The 24,143-nt window shown below is 44.3% G+C and overlaps 2 protein-coding genes across 2 annotated transcripts; both read right to left on the bottom strand.

Annotated features, from left to right (window-relative positions):
* Positions 1–315: 315 nt before the first annotated feature.
* On the bottom strand, positions 316–1,182 carry HOO65_050443 (uncharacterized protein; the record flags this gene model as incomplete). Its single annotated transcript, XM_071003496.1, has 2 exons — positions 316–1,060; positions 1,112–1,182. 2 exons carry the CDS (start codon positions 1,180–1,182, stop codon positions 316–318), a joined length of 816 nt encoding a protein of 271 aa, XP_070858502.1.
* A 3,959-nt stretch (positions 1,183–5,141) lies between these two features.
* On the bottom strand, positions 5,142–5,606 carry HOO65_050442 (uncharacterized protein; the record flags this gene model as incomplete). The annotated part of the gene is made up of 1 exon (XM_071000893.1): positions 5,142–5,606. One exon carries the CDS (start codon positions 5,604–5,606, stop codon positions 5,142–5,144), a length of 465 nt encoding a protein of 154 aa, XP_070858501.1.
* Positions 5,607–24,143: the final 18,537 nt, after the last annotated feature.

Below are 24,143 nucleotides of genomic sequence, written 5' to 3'. Positions count from 1 at the left end.
GATAATTCCGCCCTCACCTGTGCATCAACATCTTCCTGGTTAATATTATCTTTCCCCTCACCTAAAGTCATCCTCGCTCTATCTTGTAATCGGGTTCTTTTGGCTCTGCGCCGCTTGCTGAGGATCTCATTTGCCTGTCGAAGGTCCTGAACCTCAGACTCTAATAAGCTGTTCCGATGCATTACTGCTTTTGTTCCCTTGGTTAATGACGTGAGTGCCTCAAGGATAGATGCAGGCGAGCTGCTCTTATGCCTGTTGATTCGCCTTTTGAGGTATTCAAACTGAGAGCTAGCTTCAATTGCTGTCTTTGGGGTCCTAGCTTTCTCCATCCGATGGAACAAGTCCAGCCCCTTTAAAACCCCCCTTGATATTACTTTGTGTCATAGCTGCTTGGTGGGCGGCATAAAAGGCTGGAAAGAAATCAGCCTTGGAAACGTGGGTTATTGAGCACTTGATTAGATGCTCAATTTCTCGACCATAGGCCTTTTTAAGTGGACCAAAGCACCCGACATCAAGAGGCTGAAGTAGGTGAGATGAATGAGCTGGCATACAGAGTGTGATTATGTGGTTGTCTTCACAATATTGCTCAAAATCGACTGAATGGTGGCTTTCATGCCCATCGAGGATCAGAAGGCGATAGTGACCGGTTGATCGGCCCTTGGTATGTTGGTCAAAGTGCCTTAGCCACTCAAGACCTGTCTCATTATCAGACCAGCCATTATGGGTTGTCGCAATAACCCAATCGTCCAGGAGGTTGCTTTCTCGATACCAGCTGGCAAGGTGATATTGGCCTGCAACCACGATGAACGGCGCGATTGCCCAGCCTTCAGCATTGATCGCCTGGATGACAGTAACCCATTCTCGGTTTCCTGGCTGCACTGATTTCGCTTTTCCATGTCTTTCCACGGCTGTGACGACCATTCCGCTTGCAATAACGCCCATGGTAAAGCCAGTCTCATCAAAATTATAGATGTCAGCTGTGTTGATACCATACTTCGCAATTGTGCTTTCCACGAGCCTAAACCAATCGCGAATAAGGACTGGATCTTCGCATTTAGCCCTCTCGTAGTCATATCTACGATTAAAGCATGTCTTGAGGTCTGGTTGTCACTTGATAAAGTTAGAAGCCCAACGTTTGCCAACGGGTGACGCGTCGCGGTCGGCGAGCAGTCGGTTGGCCATTTCTTCCACACCACGAAGCCGAGGGGGGAATCCTCAAGACCCTAGGTTGATAATGTATTCAACAATAACCTGTTCCTCTAGATCAGATAGTTTGCACGATTTAGGGACAATATCGCTTCGAGAAGGCTTGCCGTGATATCGATCATAGAGGGTACTAGGCAGGACTTTGCATATCTTTGCAGCGCGATAAATGCGTAATTTTGGGTCATTTCAAAGGGCCTGAAGGGCGAGAATTATATTTCTTTCTTTATTCAACTGTGGCATACTTGGTGGTTGAGAAATTGTTGAAAAAGGGAAAGTAAAGGGAGTTGTGGGATTTTTTTCCGATTTCCTTATCTTTGCGACATCCTATGCACTTACGTTATACAATTCTGTAATTGTGTCTTTACAGAAGATTGTAGTACATAAGTGGAGGGGCAAGAAAGCGTATTCTCTCAATATCGATTAATGAGGCATCTAATCTGCACTCTTGCCATTTATGACTGTATCACTTCATCAGTCACCTCCACTCCTGCCATTGTCTACCCTCTAGCTACCCATAATCCCCTGACACTCATTAATCAAAACTTTTCTAGTAAATCACTATACCCACTCAAACGTGGGTTCTGCTGTAGATGGTTGCTAAGCCAGTGTTTAGTAGTGTTTCCTACCTATCTTACCACCGGTGGATCCCTTTACTATGTAGATCTTAGCGGCCTTTCAGATACTAAGTTTTAGCTTTTGTTTAATAGCGACGACGGCAAGAGCGAAATTAGTTTCTTTAGAATTTAAAGACGTTGTTGGTGGTTTAAGCAAAGTGGTTTGGAAGATGGAAGTATGAAAATCTCAGTGGGGTGAGTGTTCTGCTCGCCGGTAAATCGCGTTAATTTGTTTGCTTTATATTCTGTCTTTTTTAGGGAGCTGGACATAACTCCAAACAGAAATATAGCAAAGGAAAACGGTGTAGGTCTACTAAATATGGCATTTTGGGTTCAAATAGTTTCACTAATCATCCTAGTGTACTTGCTGTCTTTTATAGTCGTACGAATACCGATGTCGTGTTCTATCACCATGGTTTAGCTGTTCCATGTAAAGAGGATCACGAAACGGCATCGGTCAGAAAAACATTAAACTCGCGCGTTGATCGCGCAAAACAAGCGTTCAGAGGACGAATTGTCTCAATAAAATAGAAAGAGACACAAAATTCAGTCCTACTGTGCTTCTACCCGACGGCCTTTGCTCTCTTTCTGTAACAGTCTTTGCTAGATACTTGCGCATTTGATCAGAATGTGGTGACACGAGCACTGCTCTGAACTAGGGAAATATAATCGAAAAAAGTCCATGATAGGCAACATCAATAGAACAGGACGTGTGTACGTACTGAATGTCTTTGAGTTGGAAGAAGAGGAATCTGTGATTGCCAGGCTCTTGTTGTGGAGAGTCTGCCCTATTGGGTACAATACCGGGTAGATTCACATCATGGATAACTATCTTCGTTTCCTTAGAGGAAGAACGTATGGCCTCTAATATTGAAGCTAGGGAGCTACATTTGTGCCTTTCAACTTGTCTCTCCAGGGATTCTGACTGAAATTGAGTTTCAAGCAAAATCGTTGCGGACTTTGAAACCCAAGGGAGCGAAGGTTCTGCCTCAACCTCAGCAGGAGCTGAAGTCCGTAGCTCCACACCAAGCTTCGAGATGACACTTTCCGGGTCAAGAGGGGTAACTGCGGCGCCTCTGAAGGATGACTCAATATCCTTTTCCATCATGGTGGCCTGAAATGCGGCGTAGAATTCTGGGAAGAACTCGTTCTTTGAAAGGTGGGGAATAGAGCATCCCATCAGATGCTCTATTTCTTAGCCGTAAGCCTTCTTAAGCACACCGAAACACCTAACATCAAGAGGCTGAAGTAAATGAGACGAATGAAGTGGCATACAAAGCCAGATGATCTTATTCTCTCTTCTACACTATCTCTCGAACTCGATCGAGTGGTGACTTTTGTGGCCATCGAGGATTAAGAGACGATAGCACCTATTTGATCGCTTGGCTGTGCAGTATGCCACAGTTAAATAAAGAAAGAAATACAATTCTCGCTCTTTAGGCCCTCCGAAATGACCCAAAATTACGCATTTATCGCGCTGCAAGGATATATAAAGTCTCGCCAAGTACCCTCCATGATCGATATCATGGCAAACCTTCTAGAAGCGATATCGTCCCTAAATGCGCAAGCTATCTGATCTAGAGGAACAAGTTATGGTCGAATACATTATTGACCTAGGGTCTCGAGGATTCCCCCCTCGGCTTCGTGGCGTGGAAGAAATGGCCAACTGACTGCTCGCCGACCGCGACGCGTCACCCGTCAGCAAACGCTGGGCTTCTAACTTTATCAAGTGACAACCAGACCTCAAGACATGCTTTAATCGTAGACATGACTACGAGAGGGCTAAATGCGAAGATCCAGCCCTTATTTGCGATTGGTATAGGCTTGTGGAGAGCACAATTGCGAAGTATGGTATCAACATAGCTGACATTTATAATTTTGATGAGACTGGCTTTACCATGCGCGTTATTGCAAGTGGAATGGTCATCACAGGCGTGGAAAGACATGGAAAGGCGAACTCAGTTCAGTCAGGAAACCGAAAATGGGTTACCATATAAAAGGAATGAAGTCCAAGGACCTAGTGTAGAAGTGTTGCGTGGCGCACTATCCAGGTTAAGTGTCAATGGGGATGAACGCCACTACTCAGTCAATTTCGGGCAATATTGTGAAGACAACTACATAATCATACTCCGTATGCCATCTCATTCATCTCACCTACTTCAGCCTCTTGATGTTGGGTGCTTTGGGCTACTTCAAAAGGCCCATGGTCGAGAAATTGAGCATCTAACCAGGTGCTCAATAACCCACGTTGCGAAGACTGATTTCTGCCTGGCCTTTTATATACTGCCCACCCAAGCAGCTATGACACAAAGTAATATCAGGGGGGTTTGAAAGAGGCTGCACTTGTTCCATTGAATGGAGAAAGTGTGATATCAAAGCTTGATGTGCAACTACGAACTCCAACACCGAATCGAGAAAGAGGCCGGCCTCTCTAACCCTTGGATTCCTAGGACCCCAAAGACAGCAATTGAAGCTAGCTCCCAGTTTGAATACCTCAAAAGATAAATCAACAGGCATAAGAGGAGCTCACATGCATCTATCCTTGAGGCACTCATGTCATTAACAAAGGAAACAAAGGCAGTAATGCATCAGAACAGCTGATTAGAGTCTGAGGTTCAGGACCTTCGACAGGCAAATGAGATCCTTAGCAAGCGGTGCAGAGCTACAAGAACCCAACCACAACATGGAGGAAAGATGACTGTAGTTGAGGGGAAAGATAATATTAACCAGGAACATGTTGATGCACAGGTGAGGGCGGAATTATCGAGAGTTGGGGGTCCGGAAAGCTCGGCAGCAGCGAGGGAAAGGCGATGTGGAAGATGTGGTACAGGTGGCAATAGCTCAAGAACATGTCAAATTGCTGTTGAAATGCCTAGAGACAAGAATAGTAATTAATTTCAATTGATCTTTTTTAATTTCATATAGAATCCTGTCCAGAGGGTGCTGATTTGTTTCCCACTTCTTATGCTTTGCGACTTCCTATCCACATGTGTTATGTCCGTTGATGCAGTTATTCGCGCAAAGTAGATGACTATTGGAAAGATTCAATTATTGAAGTACTTGGTGAATGGGTGCTACTACATACAAGAGAATCTCACTTGTGATCAAATACTGTCTATTTTATCAAATATTGTTTATTTTATCAGAATCCCAAAGAAAATGGAGAGACACTGCGGACCTAGAAGGCATGATGAAGAGCCTGCTTTATGGATTTCGAACGCTAGAAAGCCTATGTGCCTGTGTAGGGCAACATGACTGATGGAAACAGAGAAGTGGACGTCATGGATATGCCAAAGATGATCTGGAATTCCAGGCCTATTATTAGGTACAATCGGGTGCACCGGCGCAAAATTTCATATCCACGAAAGATTCGGACCCGTCTTTCTCCACACAAAGGCAGGAGTTAGGATAACGGCAGCACGATGGTGCTCTGGCAACAATGCTGCCATGGGTATTGGCCACATCAACAGCAGGATCAGCAGCAGGCAGTGCAATAGCAGTGCCAGCAAGAGCGAGGAGGAAGGCAACAGTCCAGGATTGCATTTTGTTGGTTTGGTTATTGGTAGAAACGAAGTTGAGACCTGTGAAGACAAGTAGATCACAAAGAAGGATGAAGTAGAAATGAAGTTTCAAAGGTCTGGAGTTAAAGGCGAGTGTGTTGAGTTGGAGAAGTGATGTAGATGTGAAGATGTAGTAGAAAGACTGATTACCATGGAGGGAGGAAAGGTCTTTTATAGATGTCTGGATAGATTCTTGAGCAAGGCCTGGTCGAGTATATACAGCCATTGATACTTCTCCATCACAAAAGCTCTTCTGAGCAATGGACCACAGAACACAAAGAGGCCTGTGTATGGGCTTCCGGAAACTTACTTGATATGGCGTTTTGGCCACAATACAGAGATTGTAGGAGTAATGGATTACGTACTAGTACAGTTGTCTGTCCTTTGCTCAAACCTCCCTTGTAAACCGACGCTTACTATTGACTTTTGGGATCAAGGGTAACATTTTAGACAGTGTTCTACTCACACTTCTTACTATACACTTTAGCATGTTTCTAGACTTTCCTATGTAGATCAATGGTACTATCTTTGTAATGGCTTTCTATTATCTATTACGTAGAGCCACTTGCATAGATGGAGTCATCACAATATCCAATTCCAAGTTTACGTTTACATGAGCAAGGCATTAGTATAACTTATATCACAACGGCATGTATTAGCTATGAGCCACACTACGCAGCACTCGGGATTTTCACAACACTTTCTATGCGTGTGCTACGATATTTAGCTCCATTATAAATAGCAACTATTAGGCGTCATCTAGCCTTCTGAAAATAATGTCAAGGGGGTTTGAAATTGACAGAGGTTTAGGACTTCATGTCATGCATAGACAGCTAAGATATAATAGCACCGAAACAACTACTGTAGAGCAGTGTTCATTGTGTATACCTAGAGCTCGTTGTTGGTCAATAGCAATCAAGCCTATCACATTTCTTTGCCGGCTGACAAAAGGACAAGGAAATGAGCAATGGGCTTTGTAAAGGTACTAGGCCAGCCACATGTTTGTTATTGTAACTGTAGTGAACGACTGTGTTGGCCTAAGTGGACGTATTTCATGCAAGATTAGTTAACATAGTTACCTATCTTACATGTAGTCAGTCGGCGGACTCTTTGTGATAAAGCCAAAGGTTCGCATTCGGGTTTCGACATAAACTCCATTGGAAAGGAAACGGACTATTTTTTGACTATATTGTCCGAGCCAAGGGCAAGTAGGTAGGCTTAAGTCCGTGTGTGGATATCTAGTTTTTGTATAACAATAAAGAAGGAAGAATAATATATGGTGAAGGGTCCGTAATTGGTTGGGCAAGGACATCAGAGTTGAGTATTTGTTGATCCAAGCTGGCCCTTTATCTTTCTTACATCGCAGAGCTTTGTGGATACAGGAGTTCTTGCAGATAGGAACGAGACTTTCCAAGCCCATTGGGCTATAGCGTGATTGTGCTTTTTTCTTTACGATGTACTACGAACTTGGCCTAGTGTTAGCTGTCATGCACATTAAAGATTAGAGAGCAAAATGTACCATATGGGCGTGCCCCTTTGTGCTGATGACCTAATCCTTAGACTCCTAAGATCCTCAAGACAGTTCTCGAGGCCATCTCAAAGTCAGTATATCTCGAACGGCGAATCAAAAGATATAAAAACAAATTGGCTGCGTCTGTTGTTGAGACACTGCGGCCATTTACTAGGGGCAAGAAGGCGATAATGCAGAGGATAACCTAATGAGAGTCTCATGCCCAGGACCTGAGACAGGCAAACGTGATATTTAGCAAGCTGTACAGAGTAGAGATAACCTGGATGAGGAGTGTAGGTAAGGAGAATTATGAGATTCACTTGAAAAATGTTCATGTGTAGGTGAGGGCGATACTATCAACGGGTGGGGGACAGGCAAGGTCGGCGGCGGTGAAGACAGACAAGTAGTGTGGAAAATGTGGGAGACTAGTCATAACTGAAGAACAGGTCATGTTGCTGCTGAAATATCTAGAGAAGGAAATAATGATTACCTTCAACTGCCTTAATTTATGGTGTTCAGGTTATGTACAATTCAATCGAGAGAGAGACGGTCTTTTTCGCATTTCCTTTCACTTCCAACTCGATTGACTTGCAGGATAGGGAGTGGGCCGAAAATATCGGCCCTCAAGACAGAACATAGCATGAAAAGACAACACAGCATTTGAAAATAATGGCTATTGTTTTGGGGGTTTTATGTTCATGATATCAAGTTCAAGCTCTGCAACCTCACATTTCTTTGGGTCATGCCGTCTAGGCCCCGCCGGCCCGTACCTTTCCTAACCACCATCTATATGCAATGCCCCCATCGGCTATGCCTCAACGTCTTTCTGGTGAATCTCATCTCTCCATTGACCGGCTGTCATCTTCCCTGTATCCAGGAGATAGTTGGCTTTTTGTTCCCTCTATGGTGGTTGGTAGGAGCCTCATTTGCCGGTTAAAATATCTGAACCTCAAACTTCAAAAGGGCCCCCTAACTTATTGCCTGTGCTCCCTTTGAAGTATTTCTGGTACTCGCCCAGCTATCGTGCCTGTCATCATTTGTGTTAGACAAGATTGAAACATGCCAACTGGGGACCAAAGCATACTAGATCCACACGGATTTAGCAGTCAGGGGGGCATACCGCTCTGGGCTTAAAACCATGAGATTGAAACTAGACGGCCAAGTGAAATGGCGCTGAACTTGAACTTTAATATATTTAACGTCTATCGGAATCGGAGATATCAAACGACGCCAGACTGACTACAAGACAGAATCAACCCCCTAAAAAAAATGGCGCTGGCAAGTTAATTCAGATATTACTGTGATAGCCAAGATGATAGGTGGTGGTAATTTACGACGCACCTAGTGTTGAAAACAAAATCCGAATGAAAAGCATATTGTAAATATCTATTCTAGCATTTGCCATGACTGCAAGTTGGCAAAACCATTTCCTGACTCTGCATACTCCAACTATCTCCATGCTGAAAATAAGTTCATCGAGGGCTGACAACTTCGATATACCGACGTCCTAGTTGCAAATGAAGTCGTCTACAGTAACGCGCACACCCAGTCGCGAGTGAGCACCGGCATACTCTGTCGCTCTCTCGAGCGCAGTTGTAGAGCCGTTCAAGTTCGCCATCGTCTGAGGTCAATCGGAGAAAGGGCAATCAATGTAGCTATTTCCACATTTTCAAAGCTCATAGGCATCTTATCTCCGCAGGCCATGCTTCGGACCTCTAAAATGTTTTTGTTGGAACATGGCAAGTAGAGGAAAATAGCCGGGAACTCGATAGCCTGGGTTGGGATCTTGTAGATTTCCGGAATCTTTAGTGGCTACATGACTGTATCTGAAAAGAAACCCCCATTTACAGCCCTTCCATTGTGCCGTTCTATTAGGTGATAAGTCGCCATAATTTTAGCCTCCGAACTTACACCCACCCTTGGCAAAAGAACAGCCCAAGCTCCTTAAACAAACGGGGTTTTTAGACCTCGCCGACCTGTCCTGCGTCATGTCCAAAGAGCAGACGACTAAACCTGCAAGTCATGCCGACACTCTGAAAGGGAAACCTTCCGAGTGTGATTCTAAAGCCCGCTTGACCATGGCCTCCTTTTTAAAGAGAGTTGGCTTCGTTCAATTTGCACGAGCATCGTGCTGATCAGGCCGTTTGTTCACTGTGTTGCAAAGGGTCGGGTCTTATGAACAACATTCTAGGGGTTCATCAGCTTGTGTCAGAACATGACCAAACAGGCGTACAGAAAAGGACACATGACTGTAAACCCAAGTGTATATAGCTCATGGTCAATGTGCTCATGGGTTGACGAGGGAGAAAGATGGAATAGAAGCAATTCTATAACAGCTTGTCAGATCGGAAAAGAGCGTTACAATTCCCGCATAGACCTGGACGGGAGAAGACCTATTTAACTAGTTGTCTATCTGCTAAAGTTGATGTGAAAAGAATAGAAGTTCCGGTGTAGACTAGGTAAAGACAGCCAGCTTGCTTGATTGAGTACGAAGTTGCACCGTTTCCTTGTTATTTGGCACCATGTATAAGCTGAAAAAAATAAAAAAAACTCGGCACACCTCCTTGTCTACATATTTCAATGTCACCGGTGGAGGATAATGATTGATTTACGTCCTAGTTTATGATGTTACAATAAAAGGTACTTCGCATTTTCACAACCTTCGTGCCATGACATAAAAAACTTCTACATTACCCCTAATCACCGTCATATACCATGTGTATATCTGAATTTTGATGTTCGTGTCATCAATTCTAAGACTGTCGTATTCTCGGTTTCTTAAGCCAACTTCATTGTTTTTAATAAACAAGTCTTGAAGCAGCTTTTTGTTGTTAGTGTGGTTATTGAGCAGTAGATATTAGGAGGACGTGCTGAATGTCCTGTGAAGAAGAGGAATAAGCACTAAGTGGTTATTCAAGTTGCCCTGTATCTATCTAAGTCTGGTCCGAGTGACGGATCTCAGCTGGTTTATATATCCATCACTACCACGTTCTGGATCAAGCTCATGGGCCTTGGATGAAGACCCTTTATGTCTAATACTAACACTAACCCTAATGTTTGGGCGCACTGGATCAGGGTCAATAATCCTGGTAACCCTGACCCAGGTTACTGACATCCTGTGTGGCATAATTGATGAGCTGGAATTGGACCTGCTTGGTTCGAGGTCCGCGGGATAGCAACTGAGATATTGAAAGACCTAAGCTTGGAAAATGCCATTCTAGTCGTTGATGCTCTGGATGAGTTTACTGCGGATCGGAAGCGCCTACTTGACTTCATCACTGAGTCTTCCACTACTAGATGGATTGTATCAAGCCGTAATTGGCCTGATATTGAGGAGAGTCTCAATGATGCAAAGCGAAAAGTCAAAATCCACCTTGAAATAAAGCACCATCCGGTCTCTGCAGCGGTCGACACTTAAATCAAATTCAAGGTAGATCAGGTTGCACAGAAAAGGAAGTACGACGATGAGATGAAAACCGCCGTTTTGGATCATTTGCAGTCAAATGCTCATGGTACCTTTCTGTGGGTTGCCCTGGTTTGTCAAGGGCTTCCCAATGAAAAAACACACCATGCCTTGACTAAATTAAAGCCGTTTCCACCCGGGCTTGATGCTCTATACAAACAAATGCTGCAACAGATATCTCAGTCAGCAGATGCTCAGCTTTGCAAAGAGGTTATTGCTAAAGTCTTGGTTGTATACCGACCCATCACTTTGGCAGAGCTGCATGTCCTTGTTGAAGGACTGATTGGTGCAGGCATGGAGGAGGTGGAAGAAATTATCAAGTCATGTGAGTCTTTCTTGACTCTTGATGACAGTACCATCTCTTTTGTGCACTAGTCAAAGGACTACTTCCTGGGTCAATCATTAGACCCATTACTACCCTCTGGCATTGCGCACCAATACCAAACGGTCTTCATGCGATTAATGGATCTGCTTTGCGAAACTCTAGAACGCGATATTTACCACCTGGAGGCCCCAGGTTCCCTCATCGATGAAGTTTCTCCTCCTGATGCTGGCCCATTGGCTGCTATTAAATATTCTTGCACATTCTGGGTTGATCATCTTCATGACTCGCCTGTGAATGTAAGAGAAAGTGAAAATGATAGGATCTTGGCCTTCTTCACAAAAAAATATCTCCAGTAGCTAGAAGCTCTTAGTCAGCGGGGCCCAATAGGGCCACGGGTACCTGTGGTTTTAAAATCACACGGGACCCGTGGGACTTGCGTAATCTTTCACTTTAGGCACAGCTCACACATCACAATAATCAAGTACAGTACTATGATCAATTAGACATCTAACTTGCAAAAACAGCTTTATTATTAAATAGCAATAGATTCTATTGCGAGTTGGCGATAATGCAAAAGTGACTCTCGAAACTCGTATTCACTTGCAGGTGGGAGATAATCGTCAGGGAGCAATGCTACGACTTCAATCCAGGCTTGTTCCATTATTGCGTTACCTACTTCTCCATGGTTAAAGAGCGTTATTGCTGCGATTTTACGCGTCGTGTTGGCGATTAATGGTGCCAAAAGTGGAAGTTTACGCAAGTCCCACGGGTCCCGTGTGATTTTAAAACCACAGGTACCCGTGGCCCTATTGGGCCCCCCTCGGAAGTCTGTCGCAGAGTCTTCTTTCCTTCACGAATAGACCAAATGACACTTTGTGTCGGTAAATAGCGATTCAGAGCGGAGTAGCAGAATTAGGAAGGTTCAGAAGAGGAAGCTCCGCTGACACCTTGGCCTTCGAAGCATTAGCAGGTGATAGCTAGTACCGATATAGGGTAAGAATCACATGGTTTGTCTAGTTTTAGTGTACATGCTCAGGAGGAGAGGAAGGACAGGAGATGGCGAATGAATTCAAGCAATTTCACAACACAGTACTCTATCAAAACGAATGGAATCGTCCTCAATTGAATCAAAGCTATGGCTATAAAGCAAGACCCTAAAATAAGCTCTAGGGCAGCAGCAAATCCTTGCGATGTTCTAAGGACTAATCTCGTTTGAGCAATGAATGGCAGATGCTCTCAAAAAAATATCCGCGCTAATACAATGAAGTTAGCGGGGCTAGAATGGAAGAATCTTGTTGAATTCATCTTTGACTTGGATTTGCGAGGATTCCCGCCCCGACTTATTGATGTGGGACATGTGGCGAATATCCTTCTGGCCCAACGCGATTCGGGACACGTCGGAAAGCTTTGGGCTTCGAACTTGGTAAAACGACAACTAGAGCTCTAGACATGCTTAATCGTGCATACGACTACTAACGAGCCCTTTGCGAAGATGTCGACAAAATAAACGCGTTGTCCGGGCTTGTCTAGAGAACGAGGGCTAGATACGGTATCCAGGATGCGGGTTTGCACAGCTTTGACGAGACTGGATTTGCAATGGGCATAATTGCTTCATCTATGGTTGTTACGCGCGCTGAAAGATGTGGCAGGGCAAAGGTAGTCTAGCTTAGCAATCGAAGATGGGCTATGGTGATTCAAGGAGTGAATGCTAAGAGTTGGTGCATTCCGCGGTTTACTATGGTCAAGGGCACCTACCACCTTGACAACTGGTACACCGAGTGAGAACGGGTGGACTGACAACTAGACAGGCTGGACTAGATTTGGCATTTCAATATACATACTGCCCATCGCCCAACCGGTGTATATCGCATGTTGGTGTCTGACGGCCACGAAAGGCCCTGGTCAGCTTAGGTTTAACGTATTCTGCAAGGAGAAGAATATAATCACTATTTCTATGCCACCGCAATCATCACACCAGCTTCAGCCTTTGGATATCGCAGGCTTTAGCTCATTCAAGCGGCCGTACGGGCGAGAGATTGAGATGCCTATGAAGTCACACATCAACGACGTGCCAAAGCTGGAGTTTTTCATCCACGCTGTTGTTACAGAAGAAAATGTCATGGATGGATTTAGAGGTTCAGGATTAGTTCCTTTTCATCCTGGGACAGTCTTGTTAAAGCTAGATATAAGGTTGCAGACTCCAACACTAGCTAGGCCTCCTCAACCCAACGACAACCCATGGGTCTTCCTATATATACTTGGGTTTACAGTTACGTGTCTTTTCTTGCATGTCTGCTTCGTTATGTTCCGACACTTCACTATGGAAGGTGGACGTAATTTGCTAGACTAAAAGGATGTGGATGAGCAGCTATGGCAAGAGAGGTGGGGGAATGGTAGACGTGAGCACGGTAACGCAATAGCTCTTTGGCACTGTAGTATTTATGGCAAGACAGAACACAGCGCACGGACTTGTGAAGATGCAATAGTTATTGGCAGGATTTAGTTCCGAATAGTTTGAATTTGTTACTTTCGTTGTGGTGGGGTCACAGAGTCTTTTTGGTCCGCTCGCTTGTTGACTAAGTTATACTGACTCAGTTAACTATCTTACAGCCAATACATGGAAGTAGATAACAACCAGGGAGAAACAGCATGACAAAGCTCCCACTCAAGCCACTGGCTTTTGGTCATCCCATATCGAACCTTCTGTCATCAACTATGGCAAATTGAGTACTAGCTACAGGTGTCAGGCCCCCTTCTACTCGCTCTCGAAGAGGACCAAAGGGTTGTGTCCGACAAGCCGAAGAACTCTGTAATTTTCATGGCAAAGCCCCTTGCATCGCAACGAACAGATGGCCCGATTGATACAATAGTTAGGCTATTTCAATGGAGTTGAATCCCTTCAAGAAGAGACGGTGGCCGTGTTCGTTTTATAACTTCTTTGGCAATGTTTCCCTCTCTGTAAAGCCGCTTGACTTATAGGACTAGTCGTGTAGCTGTGGACTAAGACGTAGGATAGGTCAACTAGCTGTAAACCCTAAATTCCGCCCTTGCATGCCAAAGATGCGCTTCAAAGAAAGGTCGTTAGTAACCTAAGTCAGGGTTATCAGGATTGCTGACCCTGATCCAGTTCGCCCTAACGTTAGGGTTAGTATCAGACATCAAGGGTCTTCTTCCAAGGCCCATGTGCTTGATCTAGAACATGGTAGTGATGGACATATAAACCGGCTGAGATTCGCCCCTCGGACTAGACTTGGATAGATAGAGAACAACTTCAATAATCACTTATTTCTTTTTCCTCTTCTTCACAGGACATTCAGTACGTCCTCCTAATATCTACTGTTAAAGGGGTTGTTGACTTTCTGTGTGCGAGGTAGCTATTGAATAGTTGGAAAACATGATAGTATGAGTGGAAACTGGCCTACCATGGAATGAAATGGTGCTATAGAAAGGCTACACAAGATGCTTCATTTTCCCGGCACTGCCGAGCAGCTGCCAATGGTTCTGAAATGCTTATATGTTCGGAGCTAAACATCCAAGAATCCGTACGTTTTCTTGTTATTTCCGTTTTCAACAAGATATTGTCGCAGGTTGAAGCGCGGCTTACAGGTTGAGAAGCGAGCTGTCAGAACATGACTAAGCCAACGTGCGGATAAGAGCACATGACTATAATGAGCCCAGGCGTAAATTTCTCATGATCGAGAGAAGAAGAGGGGTTGAGTTTATACAAGTGACTTTATGATGCAAGCTAGGGTACGCCCGCCTATTATCTGTCATGTGCTACGATGCCTTCGTGAGCATAGCTGTTGTACATCATTCTATATTCGTTTTATCTTCAACTTAGTCACCTCCTTTCACAAAATCAGTACCTACGTGGATTTTCCGACGAAGATAGAGTTGCATTATCAACATGAGAGCTTCCTCGCCATGTATATATAGTGGAGCTGCACTTCGAACTTGCCAGACTCCTTTCTTCCTTCTCCATCGCAAACTCAGACTATTACTTCTCATACTTACCTAGCCCTCGCCTACAAACTACTTTCGAATTTTGTTTCCCCTCATTTGCTCTTTCATATTCACTTCTTTGAACCTCTTTGTCTTCGCATGCCTAACGGCTCCCTGAACGAAGAATACACCGCATAACAGCAGGTATCAAATATGCAACGTTGGTGTATTACCCTACTTCTTGCCTTTGCTGCCAGTTCTATGGCAGCAGCTATTGCCAATCCCGACAATGTGCCTGCCACTCATGGCAGTCTTCATGGACTTGAAGGATTGCCTGACTGCGGTTGGTCTGGAGGACGTTGTTATTGCGTCGACCCAGAAACGGGGGAGGCTGTTTCTGCGCCGCCTGAAAATTGCTCTCGTAATGAGTAGAGCATCGCTATTTAAGCTATTCTCGGCCTTTGGCAGATCGCTTATTAAAATGAAGATAGTTGAAATCCTAGATAATGTTTACCACAAATAAATCCATTGCCTGTGTTGTTATTGTACCACAGAATCCAATCCAAGTTATTCTGTTTCAACGAACTCATATACTTTGGTATCAGAATGTCTTTTCCGAGAAATGTGATTTTTAGCCCATCTGAATGTATAGCCTTCACCTTTAACTAGCTACACAGACCAACAACTTTATAGCAACACCTCAAGTCAGGTTAAAGCATTGGTGATTGGTATTCAGCGTAGGATAAACACTTGGTCAAGCCATATTAACCATATATAGTAACTAGATGCTTGCAACATGCTTTTGGTTCTGTCTTTTGTTTTCACTGCTAGGTGCATCGCTAACTACCATGATTCCAGGCAGAAACAATGGCCACCACACATTATTATTTGAATCTATTTCTCACCGTCATTTCAGTTAGTCAACTAGTTTCAGCCTTGTTAGTTTAAGCTCAGAAAGGAACTCCCCTAGCCGCTAAATCCGGGTGCGTCTAGTGGGATGGAGCTGGGGCTTTTCGGTTTGCATTATGCTTATGCTTTGGTCTCTAGTGGCTTGTTTCAATCTTTGCCAACACAAATGATGACATGCATGGCAAGTGAATGCATCGGCCAAGCGAGTACCAAACGTACTTTCAAATGGATCCCGGGTAATAATATGTGGAAGTCCGAGGGTCAGATCTTTTGACAGGCAAAGAACCGCCACCTTCGGAATAAAGAGAAGATTGCCGTAAAAGAGGAAATGGACAAGATTGATTGGAAAGACTTTTATGCTCTGGTGATGGGGGGGGGGGGGGGACTATCGATTGGTGGTTAGGGAAGGTCGGCGCCGGGGAGGTTGTCTGGAACTTATGGCAAGGGTGGTCATAACTCAAGAACATGTAAGATTTTGAATTTGATCTTGAAATTTTTACCAGGTGTCGTTGTTGAGATAACTCCGAAACAATAGTGGTTACTTTCAAATGCTGGGGTGCGTGTGTTTTCAAGCTGTGTTCTGTCTTGAGGGCCAATATTTTTGGTGCACTGCTTATCACTCCGACAAAGCCAATGGAAAAAGGCAAAAACTGCCACTCTCCTGATGGGATTCCATATAAAATCATTCTCTTCTTTAGATATCTCAGCAGCAACTTAACATGTTCCTGAGTTATGGCTAGCCTTCCCGCATTTTCCCCGCCGCTTCTCTGTTGCCGCTGCTGACCCCCCTGTCCGCCACCCCTTGATGATATCGCCGTCACCTGCGCATCAACCTCTTTCTGGCGAATCTCATCTTTACCCTTACCTACAGCCATCGTCCCGCCATTCCTTAGCCGGGTTATATTTGCTCTGCACGGCTTGCCGAATATCGCGTTTGCGTGCCGAAGGTCCTAAGCCTGAGACTCCGATATGGTTATCCTATGCATTATCCCCTCTGCCCCGCCAGTCAATAGCCCCAGGGCTCTAGACACAGGTGAGCCGCTATTGTGTCTTCAGATTTCAAGATATGTGGACTGTGAGCTGGCCTTAAGAACTGTCTTTGAGATCTCAGGAACCTGAGGGTCAGGCAATCAGCCCACAGGGGCCTGACCACATGTTGCAATTTGCTCTCTAATCCTTAATGTGCATGAAAGCTAGCACTCGATTGACTTTGAGATACATTTCGAAGAAAACAAAATAACTACTACGTAGTGCGATGAGCTCGGGAAATCTCATCCAATTCTACCAGAACCCCTGATTTCACTCATTGTTATGGGTTGGGTTGTAGATTGGTCGTACGACCAGGCTCGGAGATAACCAGAGATTATCCATTGAAGAGGTGAGTAAAGCTTTTCATCATAGAATCGTGTGGCGGTATAATATGTCTGTGAGAAGTCCTATGTGTCCCCCACTTGCCGGGCACGGACTTAACACTCATCTCTGTAATGTAATGAAAGTTGAGAGTCAACTTGGATCAATTAACTCCTCATTCTGATGTCCCTGTCCAACCCATTACAGAGGCTTCAGTGTGTCTTTTCTTTTCCTTCTTTACTGTTAGATGGGGCAGAGTAGTACTTTTCTTTCCAATACACTCCCTCTTGACAATGAAAGCTGTCGATTCGTCACTTCCAAGACTATCTCTTATCTCGTGCATAAGTGAAATGTAGAGCTTGGGGCTATTTCTTCAATACCCTTCTGGAAAGCAGATCGCAAGAACACTTCGGTGCTTGAACCTCAAACTTGCCAAAATAAACTTGCGCCTCTCTATCGCTACAAAGCTTACTATAATTGTTCGTCGGGTATTCTCTAGATGGATAGACCACTTCATCATTACACACTCACTTTTGTAGGATTTCGGCAACCTTGGCAAACATTTCACAAAATACACTTGAGACCGCTAGGAGCATGTCATATTCTAACTTCACGCCCCTGTGGGTGTTACGCCTGCGTCTATGATACTGCAGTTGTAACCCTGCAGCTATTGACCACAGTAAACAAGCGCTATAATCACTCACGTTGATGCATATAAATACGTGAGTCTCGTATGAATAGCTATCCTAAAAATGTATGTCGATTCTTATAATTCTCAAAGCTTGATGAAGAAGGAAGCCAAACTCTGTGACAGACTTACGAAGCTGGCGCTTCGTAAGTCTATCTCAGAGCGGGGTGTGGGTGTTACGCCTGCGTCTATGATACGGCAGTTGTAACCCTGCGACTATTGACCACAGTAAACAAGCGCTATAATCACTCACTTTGATGCGTATAAATACGTGAGTCTCGTATGAATAGCTATCCTAAAAATGTAGGTCGATTCTCTGATTCTAAAAGCTTGATGAAGAAGGAAGCAAACTCTGTGACAGACTTCCGAAGCTGGCGCTTCGTAAGTCTATCTCAGAGCGGGGTCAGGGTCCGATTGTCATGTGACCCTGAGCCCTAAAACCTACAACCCCCTAGCAAGTCATGTCTCAACATTGACTAACAATGAGCTGGCGAATCCCGGCCTACCAAACTTGTATATGTATAGCCTTTATCGTAACCTATTGGCAGATGTGGCTCACTCCATCTTATCATTGATACAAGCATGATATTTTTCTTATCCTCATCCCTTCGCTCAAGCTACACCATAACTAGACTCTGATAATTCCGGTACGAAGCCTGAAGAAATCGACGATCCGTTTTTCCTTCTACACTAGCTAGACCACGCTCTTTAGGGATCCAAGCATATCAGTATATAATGCCGTTGTTTCGGTGACGTAGCTTCGCGCCTGAAAATTTGTAGAACCTAAAAGCTTTTTCAACACTTAGCTATAGATGATTTCGAAGCATTTGACGTATGACTGTAACATGCTAGCAGGCAAAGGTATTCAGTCAAGCAAAAAGCTTAGCAGGCGGTAAGAGTTCGTCGCACATCGTTGCCAGGTTTATTGATTTTCCATTAATTTGTTGAACAATTCAGTTGTATCATCGTGCACCACTATGGTACAGATTTTTATACTAGGGCTTACCAAGTGTTAATCTGACCAAAGTCAGATTCGCCACAACACACATACATGAATTCCTCCGATGCTTATCATGTACTAATTTTCTACATGTCCAAGCTTTACTACGTGATGCACAGCTGGTTCCGGGCACTTATCCAAGTTGTTGCTGACTGCTGATTGCGGGCTAATTAAAGTGCCCTGTAAGCGAGTACAACCAAATTTTCTCAACTTCTAATTCTTTCTTTTGATCAATCAATTCTCTAGCGCCAGGTACGTCTCAGTCAAGTAGTTCAGCTAGCTTACTTCGCACCTCTCAAGCCCTTCAAAACGAGCCAATATCAAGTCTCTGACGCGCTGCCAGGATCTGCCAGGTCCGTTCTTGGACCCTACATCGCCGACAGGAGGGCAACTTTTCTCAAGGCGGCACAGTCCCCAAAATCACAGAAGCCATCTGGCCTAAAGTGGTGGTTGGTTCTTGGCCTAGATTTTCGAGAATCTTTGCCGCAACAGCATGGTGATGAAGAAATGACCAGCCGAATGCTCGCCGGCCACGACGCGTCGCATGTTAGGAAGAACTCTGCTTCAAACTTCGTCAAGCGATACTCGGACCTAGGTATGCGTTTGTATCCTAGATGTGACTAAGAGGGCTAAATGTGAAGACTCGTCTATTATTCATGATTGGTTTATGCTCGTGCAGAATAAGGTCGTGAAACGTGGCATCGCCCTCGACGATATCTACAACTTTGACGGGACAGGTTTTACGATGTGCGTTACTGCAAGCGGAATGTTGTCGCCAGCACAGAAAGGCATGGGAAGGCTGAATTGGTGCAGCCTGGAAACCGGGAATGGACTACTATCATGCGTGAGATTACCGCCGACGTCTGGGAGAACGCGCTGTTCATCTTCGGTGCGGGCTAATACCACCTGCCAACTAGTACCGAGAAAGCAGCCTCCCTAGTCACGCGACTGTTCGTAATGGGTGGACCGATAACGATTCAGGCCTTGAATGGCTAAGGCAACTTGATCAGCAGGCTCGATTAAGCGGTCGCTATCGCCTTGTGATACTTGATAGCTACGAAGGCTACCACCCAATAGACTTTGAGGTATATTGCGAGCAAGACAAAATTGAATCATTTTTATGCAGCCTCGATCACCTTTTCTATCCTAGCCTCTTGATTTTAAGTGCTTTAGGTCGCTCAAAAAGGCATATAGTTGACTCAGGCTTCCAACTTCGTCAGATGACACCCAGACCTCACGACACGTTCCTTTCGTAAATAAGAGTCACTACCAGAGAGGGCCAAACGTGGAGATCTGGCTATCACTGGCAATTGGTCATCCCGGTTATGAATGCGGACAGCTGAGCGATCCAGCCGTTCACCGTGGTTGCAGGCCAATCTCATCTCGCTAACCGGTACCAAGAAAGCAAACTTCTGGATAATTGAGTTGTTGTGACAACTTACAAACGGCTGGACCAACAATGATACGGGCCTTGAATAGCTCAAGTACTTCGATCAACACACTACAGCTCGATCAACTGGTCGCTATTGTCTTCTGGTCCTTGATGGGCATGACAGCCATCACTCGGTCGAATTTGAGAAATACTGTGAAGTCAACCACATCATCACGGGGCGTGTGTCACCTAAGTCGTCTCACATACTTCAGAGCCTTGACTTCGGATGCTTTGGGCCACTCAAGAAGGCCTAAGATCGAGAAATTGAGCGTCTAATCAAGTGCGCGATAACCTCGTTTCCAAAACTGATTTCTTTCTAGCTTTTTATGCTGCCCACTAACCAGCTGTGACAGAAAGTAATATCAAGGGAGGTTTTAGAGGGCTAAGCTTGTTCCGTTGAATAGAGAAGGCGTGATACCAAAGCTTGATGTGCAGCTACGGACTCCAACACCGATTGAGGAGGAGGCCGGCCTCTCTAACTGTAAGGGCTACGATGCTTCCATAGCGAGAGTTGTCCTCCACTCGCGCACAACAGGTACTCGTGTATTCTGATAGATTTGGCTGGTTTCCTCATTCTTTCCTGTTCAATGCATGTAATTTTACTATCCGGGCAAGTGACACTAACTCTTGGGTTTCAAGGTCCCCAAAAGCCGTGCTAGAAGCTGACAGTAGATGTTAGGAGGGCGTACTGAATGTCCTAGAAGGAGGAATAAGTGATGATTGAAGTTGTTCTATTTCTATCCATATCTTGCCTGAAGAGCGGATCTCGACCAATTTATACATCCATTAACCGGCAGCCACGTAGTGCCAAGTGTCGTATTGCTATGCAAACGGTTAAGCCGTCCCATATGAAAATACAGTCGACAGACCTGTTTGTTTGGACTTTCTAAACTAAGCAGTATGTGTCAGTAACCCAAGTCATATAATGAGACCCAGCAAAGTAACTTATTGCTATTTGCACAACGTAAAATGACTGTCCTGGTGTATCATTTGGCGAGGGCTTTGCTAGTTCGCTTCCAAGTCACATCATTGCACACAGGTAGTCATGAAAACACCATGTTCGATAAAACGCAAAATTCCATCTGCCACGAAGTTGAGCATCGCAGTAAAGCTTAGTAGCCCAGCTTTGATTTTGCGCTTCTCAACTAGTGCTTCTGCATCACTCTGCCCATAATTCCAATACCAATAAATAAGCAGCTTTAGCGAACAGTCACGCATCTACTAATCTTGAGGGATATGGAGATGAAGAAGTGATCAAAACTGTATCTATACTACTTGGGTTTCTATGCCGCCAAAGCCAATTGTAATGAAGAATATAATTGATTCTGATGATAGCCTTTGCAGCTTGAGTATCACAACAGACAAACTATCTAGGCTGTCCAGGGAAAGCAAAGCGATTGTCTTGAAGGAAAAAGAGAAGGAGCTTTCTAGTATTCTTAAGGTAACGTTGGTAGTTTTGTTCATGGATATGAAAACCTGTGCCAAGTTGTGGGACTAGGGTCTCAGTAAGTCGGAAGAATAGAGTTTCCGAGCGGGGACTCTGTAATGTGAATCACTTGCTTTTATTAACTTCTCCTATCTTTTATTCCGCTCGGAGGGTTTGTATCTGGTGTCATATAGGCGTTTAGTGACATGACCATATCTCCATTGTATGATGGCTTATATATTTTCTGATAGGTAGTCACACAGCAGCTAGCTGCTATGTAGGATTAGTCCATCAAAATAAACTTGTAAGCATTTAGAGATTCGGTGTAACTATTAGCCGATGGACGAACAATGAGTAATTAATGTAATTCAGATCTCATTACAACACCATGGAGAACAGTATTATGAGAACCTATAATCAGTGGCAATGTGAATGAACCAAAGGAAACTGTTGGTACTGCCCGTGATCTCGGAAAGTAAGAAAACACCCGACCAAGGAACACAAAAACAATAGTGCGCCAAGTATCCTAACTCCGCGATGTAAGCAAAGGTATGAGTTGTCTTTAGCTTGGCAACTGGCACACAGATCAGTCAATTCTTGTGAACTAAGCTATTGGTCTCTATACTTTGAGAAAACAACAAGAACAGGACCGTCCGGATATTGTGTCTTATCGTTTCAAGGGAATAAACTGCTTCCCAGCCACACCAAGGTAGACCGCCACAGAAATAATGGCCTTGAAGGAAGCAGGCGCATGGGTACACAGAGGAGATCTACACATGCATAACAAGGCCTGGTTGAGAGTTGTTGTAGAATTGCTTGTATTACAGTCGTGTAGCGACTAGATTCCGGAACTCTCCCAGATGCCAACTTAGGCTATCCAGTTCCCGTCCGTATTCCTCTGCTTTCCATTTGTCAAAATAAACATTCGGGGGCCGAAGCTTGGCCGAGGGAGATAAGATCCCTGCTAGAGTACACCCATTATGGTGCGCCACGACTTCGCAGTGAACATAGCTATGATACAGCATTTTATTTTCGCTTGACGTTGAACCTGGTCACCTCTCTTTTGTTATTAATGCCCATTACCTTTGAAAATATGGACATAGTTACATTGAGTGCACTTGCGCCCGATTTACCTCAGACGATGGCGGACTTGAAGGCTCTACTCTACAACTGTGCTCGAGGGAGCGACGGAGTATGTCGGTGCTCACTCACAGATGGTATGCGCGTTACTATAGGCGATTTCATTTGCAACTAGGACCCCGGTATTTGGAAGTGTTGCCTGCCCTCGATAAACTTAGTTTCAGCGTAGAGATGTTGGACGACGTTTATAGCAAGTAACTTGCATCCTCAGTTATTCTTCCACCATGTAATCCAATAAAGGACTTTTTGCCATGATAAATGTATCGAGCTTCACATGCCGATTTACTTTTTAAAACCTAATTTTAGTTTACTTGATTCTGAAGCCAAGAGTTTTGCTTTCGCTTTTAGCTAGCCGGCGCGGCCTAGATAGTCTGGAACTTGGGCAAGGGTGGTCATAACTCAAGAAAACGTGAGGTTGCTGAGCTTGAACTTGAATTTATTAACGTATAGCCTCTGAAACAATAGCCATTATTTTCAAATGCTGTGTTGATTATTTATGCTATTTTCTGTCTTGTGGGCTTATACTTTTGGTTTACTGTTTATCATGCAGGTCAAGCGAGTTGGAAGTGAGAGGAAATCGGAAAAGGACCGTCTGTCTCCCGGTTGGATTGTACATAACCTGAACACCTTCAATTAAAGCAGTTGAAGCTAATCATTATTCCCTTCTCTAGATATCTCAGGAGTAACTTCACATGTTCTCCAGCTATGGCTAGCCTTCCCACATTTTCCACACTCCCGGTCTGTCGTCACCGCCGCCGACCTTACCTGTCCACCACCCCATGGTACATTTTGCTCTCTAATCTTTGATGTGTATGACAGCTACCAGTCGGCCGAGTTTGAGGTACATCGTAAAGAAAACAGCATAATTACGCTATAGTCCGGTGGGCTTGGGAAGTCTAATTCCATTCTGCAAGAACTCCTGCATCCACTCATCTCTGAGATGAAATAAAAGTAAAGAGCCAGCTTGGATCAATAAATACTCAACTCCGATGTCTTTGCTCAACCCAGTATAGACGATTTAGGATGTCTTTTTCTTCCTTCTTTTTTATTATAGAAAAAACCAGATATACAAACACGGATTTAAGCCTACTTACGTACCCCTAGCTCTACGAATAGAGCGAAAAATAATCTGTTTCCTTTCCAATGGAGTTCATGTCGAAAACCCGAGTTCGAACCATTTCATCACCACGATTCCGCTGACTCACTACATAGAAGATAGGTAACTCTATTGGCTGATCTTACATGAAATAGATGCACTTAGGCCGACACAGTCGTTCACTACAGTTCCAGCCATCAACATGTGGCTTGCCTAGTACTTTTACAAAGCCCATTACTCATTGCCTTGTCCCCTTGTTACCTAGTAAAGAAATTATGTAGGTTTAATTACTGCTGGCCAACAACGAGCTCCAGGTATACATAATGAACAGTGCCCTATACAAGTTGTCTCAGTCCTAGAGTATGTCGGCTATCTTTGCATGACATTGAGTCCTAAACCATTTTTGATTTTCAAATCCCCTTGACACTATTTTCAGAAAACTAGATGATGTCTAATAGTTGCGTTTTCCAATGAAGGTAAAT

The sequence above is a fragment of the Ceratocystis lukuohia genome, assembly GCF_044167205.1.
Source record: "Ceratocystis lukuohia strain C4212 chromosome Unknown Supercontig5_pilon, whole genome shotgun sequence".
Taxonomy (NCBI): Eukaryota; Fungi; Ascomycota; class Sordariomycetes; order Microascales; family Ceratocystidaceae; genus Ceratocystis; species Ceratocystis lukuohia.
This window is presented reverse-complemented; position numbering and strand designations above follow the sequence as displayed.